This window comes from Homarus americanus, unplaced genomic scaffold (assembly GCF_018991925.1).
Source record: "Homarus americanus isolate GMGI-L3 unplaced genomic scaffold, GMGI_Hamer_2.0 scaffold24523, whole genome shotgun sequence".
NCBI lineage: Eukaryota > Metazoa > Arthropoda > Malacostraca > Decapoda > Nephropidae > Homarus > Homarus americanus.
This window is the reverse complement of record NW_024744357.1, coordinates 975,098-991,319: the sequence shown is the minus strand read 5'-3', so window position 1 is coordinate 991,319 and position 16,222 is coordinate 975,098. Positions and strand designations below refer to the sequence as shown.

General features: G+C 36.9%; 4 protein-coding genes across 4 annotated transcripts; all 4 read right to left on the bottom strand.

The window, feature by feature from the left end:
* Nucleotides 1-3,035: 3,035 nt before the first annotated feature.
* LOC121877808 (cuticle protein 7-like) lies at nucleotides 3,036-3,873 on the bottom strand. Its single transcript, XM_042383685.1, has 3 exons — nucleotides 3,811-3,873; nucleotides 3,613-3,705; nucleotides 3,036-3,418 (listed from the first exon to the last, which is right to left on the bottom strand). The coding sequence occupies exons 1-3, from the start codon at nucleotides 3,820-3,822 to the stop codon at nucleotides 3,125-3,127; spliced, it is 399 nt and encodes a 132-aa protein (XP_042239619.1). The 5' UTR covers nucleotides 3,823-3,873; the 3' UTR covers nucleotides 3,036-3,124.
* A 3,308-nt stretch (nucleotides 3,874-7,181) lies between these two features.
* Nucleotides 7,182-8,033, bottom strand: LOC121877831 (cuticle protein 7-like). The gene is made up of 3 exons (XM_042383717.1): nucleotides 7,955-8,033; nucleotides 7,759-7,851; nucleotides 7,182-7,565 (listed from the first exon to the last, which is right to left on the bottom strand). Exons 1-3 carry the CDS (start codon nucleotides 7,964-7,966, stop codon nucleotides 7,272-7,274), a joined length of 399 nt encoding a protein of 132 aa, XP_042239651.1. The 5' UTR covers nucleotides 7,967-8,033; the 3' UTR covers nucleotides 7,182-7,271.
* Nucleotides 8,034-12,392: 4,359 nt separating this feature from the next.
* Nucleotides 12,393-13,232, bottom strand: LOC121877810 (pro-resilin-like). The gene is made up of 3 exons (XM_042383686.1): nucleotides 13,161-13,232; nucleotides 12,961-13,050; nucleotides 12,393-12,776 (listed from the first exon to the last, which is right to left on the bottom strand). The coding sequence occupies exons 1-3, from the start codon at nucleotides 13,170-13,172 to the stop codon at nucleotides 12,483-12,485; spliced, it is 396 nt and encodes a 131-aa protein (XP_042239620.1). The 5' UTR covers nucleotides 13,173-13,232; the 3' UTR covers nucleotides 12,393-12,482.
* A 1,506-nt stretch (nucleotides 13,233-14,738) lies between these two features.
* On the bottom strand, nucleotides 14,739-15,542 carry LOC121877806 (pro-resilin-like). Its single transcript, XM_042383683.1, has 3 exons — nucleotides 15,506-15,542; nucleotides 15,306-15,395; nucleotides 14,739-15,122 (listed from the first exon to the last, which is right to left on the bottom strand). Exons 1-3 carry the CDS (start codon nucleotides 15,515-15,517, stop codon nucleotides 14,829-14,831), a joined length of 396 nt encoding a protein of 131 aa, XP_042239617.1. The 5' UTR covers nucleotides 15,518-15,542; the 3' UTR covers nucleotides 14,739-14,828.
* Between the last annotated feature and the right edge of the window lie 680 nt (nucleotides 15,543-16,222).

The window sequence follows — 16,222 nt, the reverse complement described above, 5'->3', positions numbered from 1 at the left end:
TAGAAGAATCAATGAGTTCATATATACTTATGGGGAAAGGTATGTTTTTATATTTAATAATTTCCTACATACATTTGTACTGTTGCTTCTTTTTATTATTACTAATTCCTCCTTGCATCATATACTATTTTGTAAACATCTCTCATGCTAAAATGGCTAGTGAATATCTTAACAATGCTCAGAAGCAGCCTAGTAAAACTTAAATGCAAAGATTTTTAATGTATGTGTTTGAATAATTCCAATTAACTGTACGGCATTAAAATACAAGAGGTGGAGTGCTTGTCACAGTTATTGTAAAATCGTGTCATAAGACCAATGTCAGGCTAATTGTGAAACGGACTCCTTCGTATAAATTATGTGTCTCATGTTTAAGATAAAAACATAACTGTTGTAATGGATGCCAATCAAACCTACCAAACCACTATCTTCGGAATTGATGTCTTATTGTGGATTAACAGTTGATCAGCTTTTTTTTTATATCTGGTACTATTTTGTTTCAACTGTAGATAATTAATTTGTTGTTCACCTCATTTTAGGGGTGTCAATTTAGGTGTGCAAAGTAATAAGTTTAGAGTTTGAAAGACAACTAGTAAATAAATTATACAGTTGTGTATGCTAAATCGAAATATGGCTTCAAAATCCGGATTTGACCACCCCGAGCTATTTATATTTTGAGTAGAAATTCACGAAAACTTGCAATTTTTGCATATTTGTATTGTATATAACGACATTTTATGAGAGAGTCAGGTTACCAGAAAGGTTTTTAGAACTTTACCAAGGTGGTCATGTCTTCCTTGTTCCTGTTTATGGACATGAGTTCCCTACAGGCTACCTGGCCCCTGATGTACGCTTCTCTCCTCTCCTTTCAGTAAACATGTTGTGCTGCTTCAGTTGTCATCCTCACACACCTCTCTACTGACTGTGTGTGTGAGGGCCATGCAGGAACTTCCATTGGTCTATCCAGAAACTCCATGATTGCAGCAGTGGTGAGGGAACAAGTCAGTGGAGGCTCGGTTACTCCAGAGTTCCATTCAATAAGCTCCGAGAGTTTGGTGTATTATGGGTTAACGTCAGGAGTCCTCCTGGACCTGACACTGCATTCTCCTACTTGTGTGTCCTTATCTCCTTCACCTCTGATTTCCAGTATCCTTTTCACAGCTTTCCTCCTCTCCTCCTTCACCTCATTGCACAGTATGGCCTTGAGCACAGCCTCAGAGTGTGCATACCATGCTGATATCTTTACTGTAGGCATCACTATTCCTACCACATCCTTCGTCGGACCCTTTGAGCAGTTTCAGCTGGCACCGTACATGCTTGGGACCCTCCACCCAGCTCTGATTTAACTATGAATTCCACAATTATCCTCAGATGTTTCAGCCCTTCAGCTCATGTTTGGAAATCCACAATTTTCAGAACCTTAGAGCAGTGGTGAGCCACCTACTGTGACAGACTGGCCCAATCTCCAAGAGAGCTAGACTCTGAATTACCTCTCCTGATCTGATGGCAGTGATGATTCTGTAGCCAAATGTTTGGTCTGTGCTGAGATCCTTGACTACCTCCTGAGCGAGATTGGGTAGAGGAGGACCAACAGTGATCCTCGTGAAGTTTGGGTTGATCTCCAGTTCAATGGCAGTGTCTAACACCTTCCCTAGGGGCCCGACCTCCTGTTGTTTCTCAATGTCTCTTCATCCAGTACAGTCACTTGGTGTCTGAGACTCAACTCCCCTGTGTGCAAGTCACAGACAATCCACACCAACTTCCTGCCGAGCTTGGCCTCCACATAATGCATTACTCCTCCCTCCCAGCCAGTATTCACATTCGTGCTATCACCTCCTATGGCCAAAAGGATCTGGTCTGCTCCTCTCTCTTTTAGCCAGTTCACTAAATGATCAACAATGACCTCAGCATGACTTCTCTCCTCTGTAACTTCCTCTGGTATAAAATGCCACAAGTATTTCCCGCCTGGTTCATTGCACACTGTGTAGTGTGTTTCTTTAATTAAAGCTTATTCTGCATAAAACAATGAAGAGAGTAATGTTGAAATGTCCTTATTATCTAAGATTATAGATCTAAAAGAATTTATATCAATATGATCAGTGAGGTTTCGACAATAACGATTTAGATGAACTAAGCTGTGAATAGAATGAATATTCCTAATACAAGTTGAATGAAAACGTAAACCTCCGTGCTATATACAGTACAGTGTGGTTGAGCAAAGAGTACATTAAATTGGAGGATGAAATCCATGGATAATTCTACACGATAATTTCTCTATGGTAAAATGACCGGTTTGCATAGTTTCCATGTTACAATACATTTAAGATGTATTAATGAGAGTGAATTTGAAGTGAAACCCCCTCCCCCTATAAGTGACTTTATCTCATTCGGTCGTCACGGTCCCTATTTCATTGCACCTGTGTCAGCCATCTGTATAATACTGCACTGCTGTATATAAGACATCTAAGAATAAATTAATACAAAAACCTTTCGGTGGTTTCACATCAAATTCACTCTCATTAATACAACAGCATCAATGTATTGTAACATGGAAACTATGCAGAAACTGACATTTTATCACAGAGACGTTGTGGGTTAGAATTATCCAAGGATTTCATCCTCCAATTTAATGTACTCTTTGCTGAATCACCCTTATAAAGTATGTAATTACTCAGGACCCTAAGAGTATTGAAGCGGATAATGTAAATAGTGTGTATATGAGGAAGTCAACTGCGTGTGTTCAGCGAGGTTATCATCAGCTATACGAGAATTACAAATATTAATTATATGTTTCATATCTCTCATCCATCAGGCAGTGCTTTTAGCTCTTATAATTTTTCCTACCAAGGCTAAAATACGTCTAATATTTTTCATATATATAGGCTATATATATATATATATATATATATATATATATATATATATATATATATATATATATATATATATATATATATATATATAGTTTCTCTTGACCATTGTATTTATTTGTTACTTTCATTTTCTTCATTTCCGCAATATTTTTTAAGACAGGGTATTTATTTGATCATTTTATTTGTCTAATAGTTTACACATAATCCAACGTTTGCATTAGAAAGCAGCGCTCTTTTATAAATCCGTCTTTATGTTAATTATAGCTTGGGGTGGGCGTATAGGTAGGGGCAGGCCTATAGGTAGGCGCTGGCTGATAACTGGGGGCGGGTTGGTAGGCTGAGTACTGGGCCTCACCCTCATATTCAACTTGAGCCACGTAACCGGAGTCGCCGTTCACGGTGTAGGTAACCCTCTGCAAACGACCGTCGGGAAGCTGAACATAATAGGATCCCTGAGTATCGTATCCATTACGACCTTCGTTGTGGCCGTAGTCGTTGCCGGAGTTTGCGTCGTTCACTGACCAGTCAAAGTTGTTCTGGGCAGGACCCTGGAAGTCAAAATGATTCACAAGTCAAGTTATAATCGTAGCATCTCATGGAAATAAATAAAAAATATCGTAACTTAAGGACAAGGACAATTTAACGGATTAAATAGTTTCTTTTTATCATAATTATATTGAAAAATAAAATCGTAGAGAAAATATGATTCAGTCATAAGATATAAACACACGCGACAACTTACAGTAGGGGCAGGAGCGTTGTAGGAGGGATGTGGAGGGGTGTAGGGGATAGTGTCAGCGACAGTGACGGCCACAAGGGCAGCGATGACGAAAACCTGAAAACCACCGAATCATGAGGTAATTCAAAGCAAAATAGTACCTCAAGTTTTTTTTTCAAAGCACAGTGATCACAGCAATATACATCATCCCCATTTGTTTACCTTAAGAACCATGTTGAGGTGTGAGGGAAGAACGAGACTGGTGTCCACTGATGGACGCGCCAGGTTTATATACCGGAGGCTCCGCCCATCTTGTCGTGACGTTAAATGTAAGAGGGAAAGCAACAGAGACCTTGACCCTGTTAGTGACCAGGGGACTTGGCCACCATTTAACAACTTGCTGAGGAGGCCAGAGAAAAGATAATACATGAGGAGCTTAATGACATCCATCACACTCCTAGAACGAAATCGGTCATATTTCTTTTTAGCATTTGAAGCATCTTGTATCGCTTCACTCATGAGGATGTTCATATGTGTGATTTATGATTGAGTGATTTCTATTTTGGAGTTGCACTTTTATAGAGAATCAATGAGTTCTTATGCTTACTTATGGGGAAAGGGTATATTTTTTATATTTAATAATTTTCTACTTCACATTTGTGCTGTTGCTTTTTGTTATTACTAGTGATTCCTCCGCTGCATCATATACTGACACCCCCTTAAACATCTCATACTGAGTAAGCTAGTGAATATCTTAACTATGCTCAGAAGTAGCCTAGTAAAACTTAAATGCAAAGATTTTAATATATGTGCTTGAATAAATCCAATTAACTCTACGGCATTAAAATACAAGAGGTGGAGTGCGTGTCACAGTTATTGTAAAATCGTGTCATAAGACCAATGTCAGGCTAATTGTGAAACGGACTCCTTCGTATAAATTATGTGTCTCATGTTTAAGATAAAAACATAACTGTTGTAATGGATGCCGATCAAACCTACCAAACCACTATCTTCGGAATTGATGTCTTATTGTGGATTAACAGTTGATCAGCTTTTTTTTTTTTTTTTTGTACTAATTTGTTTCAACTGTAGATAATTAATTTTTTGTTCACCTCATTTTAGGGGTGTCAATTTAGGTGTGCAAAGTAATAAGTTTAGAGTTTGAAAGACAACTAGTAAATAAATTATACATTTGTGTATGCTAAATCTAAATATGGCTTCAAAATCCGGATTTGACCACCCCGAGCTATTTATATTTTGAGTAGAAATTCACGAAAAACTTGCAATTTTTGCATATTTGTATTGTATATAACGACATTTTATGAGAGAGTCAGGTTACCAGAAAGGTTTTTAGATCTTTACCAAGGTGGTCATGTCTTCCTTGTTCCTGTTTATGGACATGAGTTCCCTACAGGCTACCTGGCCCCTGATGTACGCCTCTCTCCTCTCCTTTCAGTAAACATGTTGTGCTGCTTCAGTTGTCATCCTCACACACCTCTCTACTGACTGTGTGTGTGAGGGCCATGCAGGAACTTCCATTGGTCTATCCAGAAACTCCATGATTGCAGCAGTGGTGAGGGAACAAGTCAGTGGAGGCTCGGTTACTCCAGAGTTCCCTCCAATAAGCTCCGAGAGTTTGGTGGATGATGGGTTAACGTCAGGAGTCTTCCTGGACCTGACACTGCATTCTCCTACTTGTGTGTCCTTATGTCCTTCACCTCTGATTTCCAGTATCCTTTTCACAGCTTTCCTCCTCTCCTCCTCCACCTCATTGCACAGTATGGCCTGGAGCACAGCCTGAGAGTGTGCATACCATGCTGATATCTTTACTGTAGGCATCACTATTCCTACCACATCCTTCGTCGGACCCTTTGAGCAGTTTCAGCTGGCACAGTACATGCTTGAGACCCTCCACCCAGCTCTGATTTAACTATGAATTCCACAATTATCCTCAGATGTTTCAACCCTTCAGCTCATGTTTGGAAATCCACAATTTGCAGAACCTTAGAGCAGTGGTGAGCCACCTACTGTGACAGACTGGCCCAATCTCCAAGAGAGCTAGACTCTGAGTTACCTCTCCTGATCTGATGGCAGTGATGATTCTGTAGCCATATGTTTGGTCTGTGCTGAGATCCTTGACTACCTCCTGAGCGAGATTGGGTAGAGGAGGACCAACAGTGACCCTCGTGAAGTTTGGGTTGATCTCCAGTTCAATGGCAGTGTCTAACACCTTCCCTAGGGGCCCTACCACCTGTTGTTGCTCAATGCCTCTTCATCCAGTACAGTCACTAGGTGTCTGAGACTCAACTCCCCTGTGTGCAAGTCACAGACAATCCACACCAACTTCCTGCCGAGCTTGGCCTCCACATAATGCATTACTCCTCCCTCCCAGCCAGTATTCACATTAGTGCTATCACCTCCTATGGCCAAAAGGATCTGGTCTGCTCCTCTCTCTTTTAGCCAGTTCACTAAATGATCAACAATGACCTCAGCATGACTTCTCTCCTCTGTAGCTTCCTCTGGTATAAAATGCCACAAGTATTTCCCGCCTGGTTCATTGCACACTGTGTAGTGTGTTTCTTTAATTAAAGCTTATTCTGCATAAAACAATGAAGAGAGTAATGTTGAAATGTCCTTATTATCTAAGATTATAGATCTAAAAGAATTTATATCAATATGATCAGTGAGGTTTCGACAATAACGATTTAGATGAACTAAGCCTGTTCATAGAGCTGATGGCGCCATCAGCTCGATGAACAGGCTTTGTGTGAAATATAACAGAGTCTAGAACTGCTTTTAGTGTCCTTGTGGCCTAGCCGGTAAGCGTTCCCTAGTCCCACCCAGTAGGTCGAGGGTTCGATTCCCTGCTGGTGAGGTCGTTGATTATATGTTCAAAGTCCGCGTGTTATATGGACTAAAAATGAAGTATATATATGTACCTCGCGTTTCATACCAGCTGGATTCGGTAAAATGCTACTGACACCACATAAGAGGCACGGGCAGTTTCCCAATGAGGTTCACGGCGCCATCAGCTCGATGAACAGGCTTTGTGTGAAATATAACAGAGTCTAGAACTGCTTTTAGTGTCCTTGTGGCCTAGCCGGTAAGCGTTCCCTAGTCCACCCAGTAGGTCGAGGGTTCGATTCCCTGCTGGTGAGGTCGTTGATTATATGTTCAAAGTCCGCGTGTTATATGGACTAAAAATGAAGTATATATATATATATAATATTGTTTCGGAGCTTTCGTCTTTATTCAAGACGTCTTGAATAAAAGACAATGGTGATTTCATTTTCCGCAGATTTTTATCTATCCACGTTATTGTGGATTTACATATATATATATATATATACGTAAATCCACAATAAAACGTGGATAAGATAATTTTGATAAAAACGAGAAAGCAACGTTGTTTCCATTCTCCGTGTGATTTTATAAGATATATATATATATATATATATATATATATATATATATATATATATATATATATATATATATATATATATATATATATATATATAGTTTCTCCTGACCATTGTATTTATTTGTTACTTTCATTTCTTCATTTCCGCAATATTTTTTAAGACAGGGTATTTATTTGATCAATTTATTTGTCTAATAGTTTACACATAATCCAATGTTTGCATAATAAGGCCGCGCTCTTTTATAAGTCCGTTCTTATGTTAATTATAGCTTGGGGTGGGCGTATAGGTAGGGGCAGGCCTATAGGTAGGCGCTGGCTGATAACTAGGGGCGGGTTGGTAGGCTGAGTACTGGGCCTCACCCTCATATTCAACTTGAGCCACGTAACCGGAGTCGCCGTTCACGGTGTAGGTAACCCTCTGCAAACGACCGTCGGGAAGCTGAACATAATAGGATCCCTGAGTATCGTATCCATTACGACCTTCGTTGTGGCCGTAGTCGTTGCCGGAGTTTGCGTCGTTCACTGACCAGTCAAAGTTGTACTGGGCAGGACCCTGGAAGTCAAAATGACACACAAGTCAAGTTATAATCGTAGCATCTCATGGAAATATATAAAAAATATCGTAACTTAAGGACAAAGACAATTTAACGGATTATATAGTTTATTTTTATCATAATTATATGAAAAATAAAATCGTAGAGAAAATATGATTCAGTCATAAGATATAAACACACGCGACAACTTACAGTAGGGGCAGGAGCGTTGTAGGAGGGACGTGGAGGGGTGTAAGGGATAGTGTCAGCAACAGTGACGGCCACAAGGACAGCGATGACGAAAACCTGAAAACCACCGAATCATGAGGAAATTCAAAGTAAAATAGGACCTCAAGTTTTTTTCAAAGCACAGTGATCACAGCAATATAAATCATCCCCATTTGTTTACCTTAAGAACCATGTTGAGGTGTGAGGGAAGAACGAGACTGGTGTCCACTGATGGACGCGCCAGGTTTATATACCGGAGGCTCCACCCATCTTGTCGTGACGTTAAATGTAAGAGGGAAAGCAATAGAGACCTTGACCCTGTTAGTGGCAAGGGGACTTGGCCGCCATTTAACTCCGACCTGAGGAGGCCAGAGAAAAGATAATACTATACGAGGAGCTTAATGACATCCATCATCTTTCTAGAGCGAAATCGGCCTTACTTGTTCTTTAGCATTTCAAGCATTTAGTATCCTTTCACTCACGATGATATTGATATGTGTGGGTTGTTATTATGTTTGTTTTTTACTTTGGAGTATCGTTTTAATAGTGAATCATTGTTTTCTTTACCCTCTTTAAGGACATACTTTCATTGCTTTGTAGAAATAGAAGCAATTTTTCGGTATGATCAATAGTTTCAGATAACAGTGAGTTCTTGTGGTTACTTAAGAGGTAAGGGTATATTTTTTAATTTTCTATTTCACATTTGTGCTGTTCCTTTTTGTTATTACTAGTGATTCCTCCGGTGCATCATATACTGACACCCACTTAAACATCTCATACTGAGTAAGTTAGTGAATGTCTTAACAAGGCTCAGAAGCAGCCCGGAAAAACTCTAGCGAAAGCTTTTTTATTATATGTGTTTGAATAATCCCAATTAACGGTACGACATCAAAATAATAGAGGTGGAGTGCTAACTGTATGTCACAGTTATTGTAAAAATCGTGTTATAGGACCAATGTCAGACTTCAAACTGACTCAATCGTATAAACTATGTGTCTCATGTTTAAGATAAAGACATAACTGTCGTAATGGATGCCGATCAAATCTACCAAACTAATATCTACGGAGCTGATGTCTTATTCTGGACAAAGAGTTGATCAGTTTAATTTTTTTTATTTATTTTTTGTACCTGGTCCTAATTTGCTTCAACTGTAGATAGTTTGTTGTTCTGCTCATCTAGTAACTTACAGGTAAAATAATATGTAGTTAAGGTAATGCATCTGATAATGTAGAGTAAGAGCTTTTAAAGATTTGACGCCAAATTTATCAAATATGTAATGTTAAACATAAAATAAATTCCCGTAAGGTTTAACTGAGTATCATAAAAAGAAGTTCTGAAGGATTCAAGATAAAAAAAAATAACTAATACAAGTTAACAAAATAAATTATCTACTATTAATTTATGGAATGATAGAATATGACCTTAATGGACGATAGGATATTATTATACAGATGGTTTTGGGGTGGAAATAGTCAAGGTTCTGATGATGATGATATGATGAATTTCAAGAATTGAAAGTTATTTTTGAAAACCTGAGGAGCCTTATTTGGAAACGCTTATAATATATTAAAGACCCGAAGAACTTGTTATTATTTTTTATTTCCAAAGTACTTGCTTTGGCAGTACATACAGTATACTAAGAATATATCTGTGGACTCTGACGTCACGATAAAAATGACTCAGATGAACAAAAACGTCAATAGAAGAAATAATCCTAATGCAGTTTGAGTGAAAGCCTATGTATGGGTGAGTTAATCGTGTGAGTCGTCATGGTTGTCATAAGCCAGACGACAATTACCAATGACTGATACGTGTTTTATATCGGCCATTTTTTCAGAGTCGTTTTAGCCCATAATGACTTATTAATTAGGTGTTGGCTGAAGGTAACGGTTTTACATAATATATATGTTTGAATATCAGTCAGTTGGTATTGATATTAATACAAATAATCTTTATGACAAAATATGACACGAACTTTAGTACCTCATAGGCGACAGTCTAGAATTTTGACAAACTAAAAGTATGTAAAGTATTTTTGTTTAACCCTTGAGCTGGCAGGGGCTCGCTTCAGCTGAATAAACTCGTCTGACGTTAACCAGAATAAAATACCTAAGGCATACGTTGTTGAATATAAATAATGCTGAACATATATCCAATTATTGATACTGCATTGATATTAGGCTGAATATCTTGAAGCAATAATTTAAACCTTGTGCCTTGGGATCGATACCACACTCATGATTAAACTGGTTCAATCCAAAAAGATTGTATGTAGATCAGATGTGACATACTAGGATTTACTGGACCAAGAGTATACCGTACTCTGTTATATTTACTACATTTACTGTAACATGTTTTCAGTGAAAGGGTTTTGTAGATTTTTATCTGGTAACACATCCATTAGGTAAATACAATACTGTGTGTCTCATCTAAGAGTGATGGGTCAGAGAATCTATGATAAATAATTGAGATGGGTATAATCAATTAACGAAAGTTAAATTTCAATTAATATTCACTTTTCAAAACCTATAATCACTTTATTTAAAAATCATAATCATTTTATGTATTCACTATAGCACTTGTAAATACCTAAACAAAGTATTTGGCTTATGAAACCATTTTTTTTCACCAAATAGAAATATACATTCAGTACAAGGATGGTCCCAGCTTCTTTCCTCCAAGAAATCTGATCCCAAAACAAAAATCCAGAGGCTGGTCCTCGAGCTATAACAAGAGTTCGTTGTTGTCGTTATAATGTCTTTAGTGCGCAGTAAGGTTAATAATACACTAGTCCAACAGCACTAAAGAAACATTAGAGAAAGAATTCTCTGAAGTGTCTTTTCTTTAAGAGGTCATCTCGTTCTAAGAAATATTAGCAGTTATGTGATTTAGTTACATTATCCAGAAGATATACAAGAATTTCAGAATTAATACACTATAATAATATATTTTTCATTATGGTGCTGTACAATAGATTTAGTATAAAAAATACTAATTCGACGGTGAATCACGACAAGATTTGGTATTGGAAAACTTAACAGAGATTATTTATATTTCTTTCTGTAATTTCTATGATGAAACCTTGTATTAATATACATATGTTAGTTCAACTATACAGAGTAACAAGTGACATACATAATGTATCTAGATAATATATTTTTTGTACTATTTTCGTTCTTAAATCTGATATAGTTTTCATTTAAAACGTTATTAAATTAAATCTTAATAATGTTCAGTTTCTTTACCATTACATCTTTTGGCTTCTCTTCGCCTTTTCTCTATTCTGAATAGGGAAAATAAAAGATTATGTCTTAGATTATTTTATTTCGCCTAATAAATTCCAACGTTAGCATTTTGATAGCAAACAGCAGTTATTGTAAACATCCATTTTATTCTATTCCTGCTTCATAATATTTCTTGTTATTGACTTCGTGGATTAAGTTTAGAACTGGCTAAGAAAAACTGTAATTAGAAATTGTTCAATATATAAGGTGGACATCTACACCTGAATCGAGTCGATATTGATAATGTACCGGTCGGAATATAAATCTACAATAAAGATAAACTTTTTGTCCATGGATGGTTACGACAATAATGATCGACTCGACTCAGGCGATACAAAGTGGGAATTAAAAACTGTGTCCCAGATTCAATTTCACATGAAACTGGATATGGATGTGGATCTGATGAGGTAAACTAAAAAAAATTGAGATCGTCTTTCTCATTCTGGACAGCTGAGTTGGTTCAACTTTGTTATGGCTGGTGTTTCTTGTTTTTTTTTTTTTTGACAGTAAGTGCAGTTTTTTTTTTTTTTTTATATACGGGGATTAGCCCATTCGGGCAGAGGTCACTGACCCACATCGGGCTTGGGGGGCGAAAATGTAATAATAATATTAATAATTATAATAATAATAATAATAATAATAATAATAATAATAATGATAATAATAATAATAATAATAATATTAGTAATAATAATAATAATACGAAATTAAAAAAAAAAATAATAATAATAATTTTAATAATAGTAATAATAAAGAACCATAAAGAAATAAAAAAAATGAAAAATACAGACCAATCGTGAGAAATTATATGCTGTATGTATGTTGCGTTGTCAATAGTAAGAGAAACAACTGACACCTACAATTGTGTGTAAATGAGGCAAAAAGTCAGATCAGCAACCTGGGACTTGGTCACAATTTTTGTGATGCCATATGGCAGCAGGGTCTACCATTAGACAATACAATATGCTTCCAATATCTTCTCCGGCGGTAGTACCTCCCTGTTTGGTAGGTGCCTACTATAAACTACCTCAAGAGTATGTTGTTGACCTGCATCAGGTAACTTATATCCACAAAGAACACAACATAATATTGATATTTATTTCTGTATTTTTTATGATGCACCATTGTATTAATGTACCTATATTAGTTTAACTATACAGACTAACAAGTGACACACATGATGGATCTAGACAACATATTGTTTTGTACTATTTTCATCCTTAAGTCTGATATAGTTCTCATTTAGAACGTTATTAAATTTAAATATTAATAATGCATCCCTTAAATTCTCTTCTCCTTTTCTATATTCTGAATAAGGATTATAAGAGATTATGTCTCAAATAATTTTATTTTGCTTAATAAATTAAACAGAATCCAACGTGAGTATTATGAAAGCAAAGCACCTATATCAGTCTGTTATTATCTTAAACGTAGCTTGGGGTGGGCGTGTAGGTAGGTGCAGGCCTGTATGTAGGTGCTGGTTGGTAGCTGGGGGCGGGTTGGTAGGCTGAGTATTGGGCTTCACCCTGATATTCAACTTCTGCCACATAGCCGGAGTCGCCGTTCACGGTGTATGTAACCCTCTGAAGACGACCGTCGGAAAGTTGAACATAATAGGATCCCTGAGTGTCGTAGCCATTACGAGCTTCATCGTGGCCGAAGTCGTTGCCGGAGTTGTCGTCCCTCACCTTCCAGTCAAAGTTATATTGGGCAGGACCCTGGAAATCAAAATCATTTAAGATTAAGTTTTGATCATGGAATACTTTGGAAAAATAATGTATGAATTATCCAATGAATAAGAAAACTTGGAAGGATACCATTAAGAGATTCCGAATCAGTTAAATAGAACTACAACTACAAGTGTTCTTGCCCGTAGATAAAAAAAAAGTCGTAAAATCTTACAGCAGGGGCAGGAGCATTGTAGGAGGGACGTGGAGGGGAGTAGGATGTGTCAGCGACGGCGAGGGCTACAAGGGCAGCGATTACATAAACCTGAAAAACATCGAATCATTAGACACACGAAAACTAAACAGGATTCGATTTTATAACGACGAACACTGATCAGACTGCACAAACATTACATATCATATTGTTATGCTTACTTTAAGAACCATGTTGAGGTGTAAGACTAGAGAGACTGTTGTCTAACTATATACACGCCAGGCTTATATACTGGAGGCTCCACCCATTTTTTCATGACGTTGCACATAAGAGGGAAAGCTGCAGTGTTCTTGACCTTGATTAATGACCACTGGACGTGACAACTAGTCAATACACTACCTTTGTAGATCAACAGGTGGCGCATCTTCAATTATCATATTTGTGAGTATCGGTCATATTTTATTTTGTGTTTTACTACACATATTTATATTGTAATTTATGCTTTACAAAGGTACTTGGACTTCACTTTGGTCCTAAAGAAATAACTTTTTTCCTTTAAATTCTTTGAAAATTAAATTTCTGAATCAGAAAGTCTCGTTTTACCTGTGTGTTATTGCTATCTGGTTTAAAGTTTCAGAGTAATGATATTTTTGGTATTTATTTTAAAAGGGCCTAAGTAAAGCAGGAATGAAAGGGTTGTAGATTATTTATAAAGCAGAAGGTTCCTGGACATTTTCGCTATCGGGCAAATCGTTATCGGTTCAATATACCTAACCAACTTAATCTAACTTCCCCGCACCTTATCTCACGTAACCTGGGCTAAGTTTACTTAACATTGTGAAGAGCAGTTATTGTAAAACTCCTGTGCTTGGCTTCATCCCCTGAAAATTAAAGACATTATTATCTAAATCTAATAAATATAACACAGTATTCAATAGACTGACGAAGAATAATTCGGTGACATATTGTCCTCCAACCAGTGAAAACTTACGTATGAGTCGACACAGCTTTGCATTGCATATATATATATATATATAAACTGAAGATGAAACAGGTGGACGGCATTAAGAGCAGTTATTGTTAACATCCATTTTATTCTATTCCTGCTTCATAATATTTCTTGTTATTGACTTCGTGGATTAAGTTTAGAACTGGCTAAGAAAAATTGTAATTAAATAATTGTTCAATATATAAGGTGGACATCTACACCTGAATCGAGTCGATATTGATAATGTACCGGTCGGAATATAAATCTTCAATAAAGATAAACTTTTTGTCCATGGAGGGTTACGACAATAATGATCGACTCGACTCAGGCGATACAAAGTGGGAATTAATAACTGTGTCCCAGATTCAATTTAATATGAAACTGGATGTGTATGTGGATCTGATGAGATAAACTAAAAAAAAATAAGAATGACATTTTCATTCTGGACAGCTGAGTTGGTCCAACTTTGATATGGCTGGTGTTTCTTGTTTCTTTTACAGTAAGTGCAGGTAGTATGTTGTTGACCTGCATCGGGTAACTTAGATCCACAAGGAACACAACATAATATTGATATTTATTTCTGTTTTTTTTATGATGCACCATTGTATTAATGTACTTATATTAGTTTAACTATACAGACTAACAAGTGACACACATGATGGATCTAGATAACATATTGTTTAGTACTATTTTCATCCTTAAGTCTGATATAGTTCTCATTTAGAACGTTATTAAATTAAATATTAATAATGCATCCCTTAAATTCTCTTTTTCTTTTCTATATTCTGAATAAGGATTATAAGAGATTATGTCTTAAATAATTTTATTTTGTTTAATAAATTAAACAGAATCCAACTTAAGCATTAAGAAAGCAAAGCTCCTATATCAGTCTGTTATTATCTTAAGCGTAGCTTGGGGTGGGCGTGTAGGTAGGTGCAGGCCTGTATGTAGGTGCTGGTTGGTAGCTGGGGGCGGGTTGGTAGGCTGAGTATTGGGCTTCACCCTGATATTCAACTTCTGCCACATAGCCCGAGTCGCCGTTCACGGTGTATGTAACCCTCTGTAGACGACCGTCGGAAAGTTGAACATAATAGGATCCCTGAGTATCGTAGCCAATACGAGCTTCATCGTGGCCGAAGTCGTTGCCGGAGTTGTCGTCCCTCACGTTCCAGTCAAAGTTATATTGGGCAGGACCCTGGAAATCAAAATCATTTAAGATTAAGTTTTGATCATGGAATACATTGGAAAAATAATGTATGAATTATCCAATGAATAAGAAAACTTGGATGGATACCATTAAGATATTCTGAATTAGTTAAATAGAACTACAACTACAAATGTTCTTGCCCGTAGATAAAAAAAAGTCGTAAAATCTTACAGCAGGGGCAGGAGCATTGTAGGAGGGACGTGGAGGGGAGTAGGATGTGTCAGCGACGGCGAGGGCTACAAGGGCAGCGATTACATAAACCTGAAAAACATCGAATCATTAGACACACGAAAACTAAACAGGATTCGATTTTATAACGACGAATACTGATCCTGCTGCACGAACATTACATATCATATTGTTATGCTTACTTTAAGAACCATGTTGAGGTGTAACACTAGAGAGACTGTTGTCTAACTATATACACGCCAGGCTTATATACTGGAGGCTCCACCCATTTTATCATGACGTTGTGCATAACAGGGAAAGCTGCAGTGTCCTTGACCTTGATAAATGACCACTGGACGTGACAACTAGTCAATACACTATCTTTGTAGATCAACAGGTGGCGCATCTTCCATTATCTTATTCATGAGTCTCGGTCATATTTTATTTTGTTTTACTACACATATTTATATTGTAATTTATGCTTTACAAAGGTACTTGGACTTCAATTTGGTCCTAAAGAAATAGCTTTTTTTCCTTTAAATTCTTTGAAAATTAAATTTCTGAATATGAAACTCGTTTTACCTGTGTGTTATTGCTATCTGGTTTAAAGTTTCAGGGTAATGATATTTTTGGTATTTATTTTAAAAGGAACCAAGTAAAGCAGGAATGAAAGGGTTGTAGATTATTTATGAAGCAGACGGTACTTGGACATTTTCGCCATCGGACAAATCGTTATCGGTTCAATATACCTAACTAACTTAATCTAACTTCCCCGCACCTTATCTCACGTAACCTGGGCTAAGTTTACTTAACAGTGTGAAGAGCAGTTATTGAAAAACTCCTGTGCTTGGCTTCGTCCCCTGAAAATTAAAGACATTATTATCTAAATCTAATAAATATAACACAGTATTCAATAGACT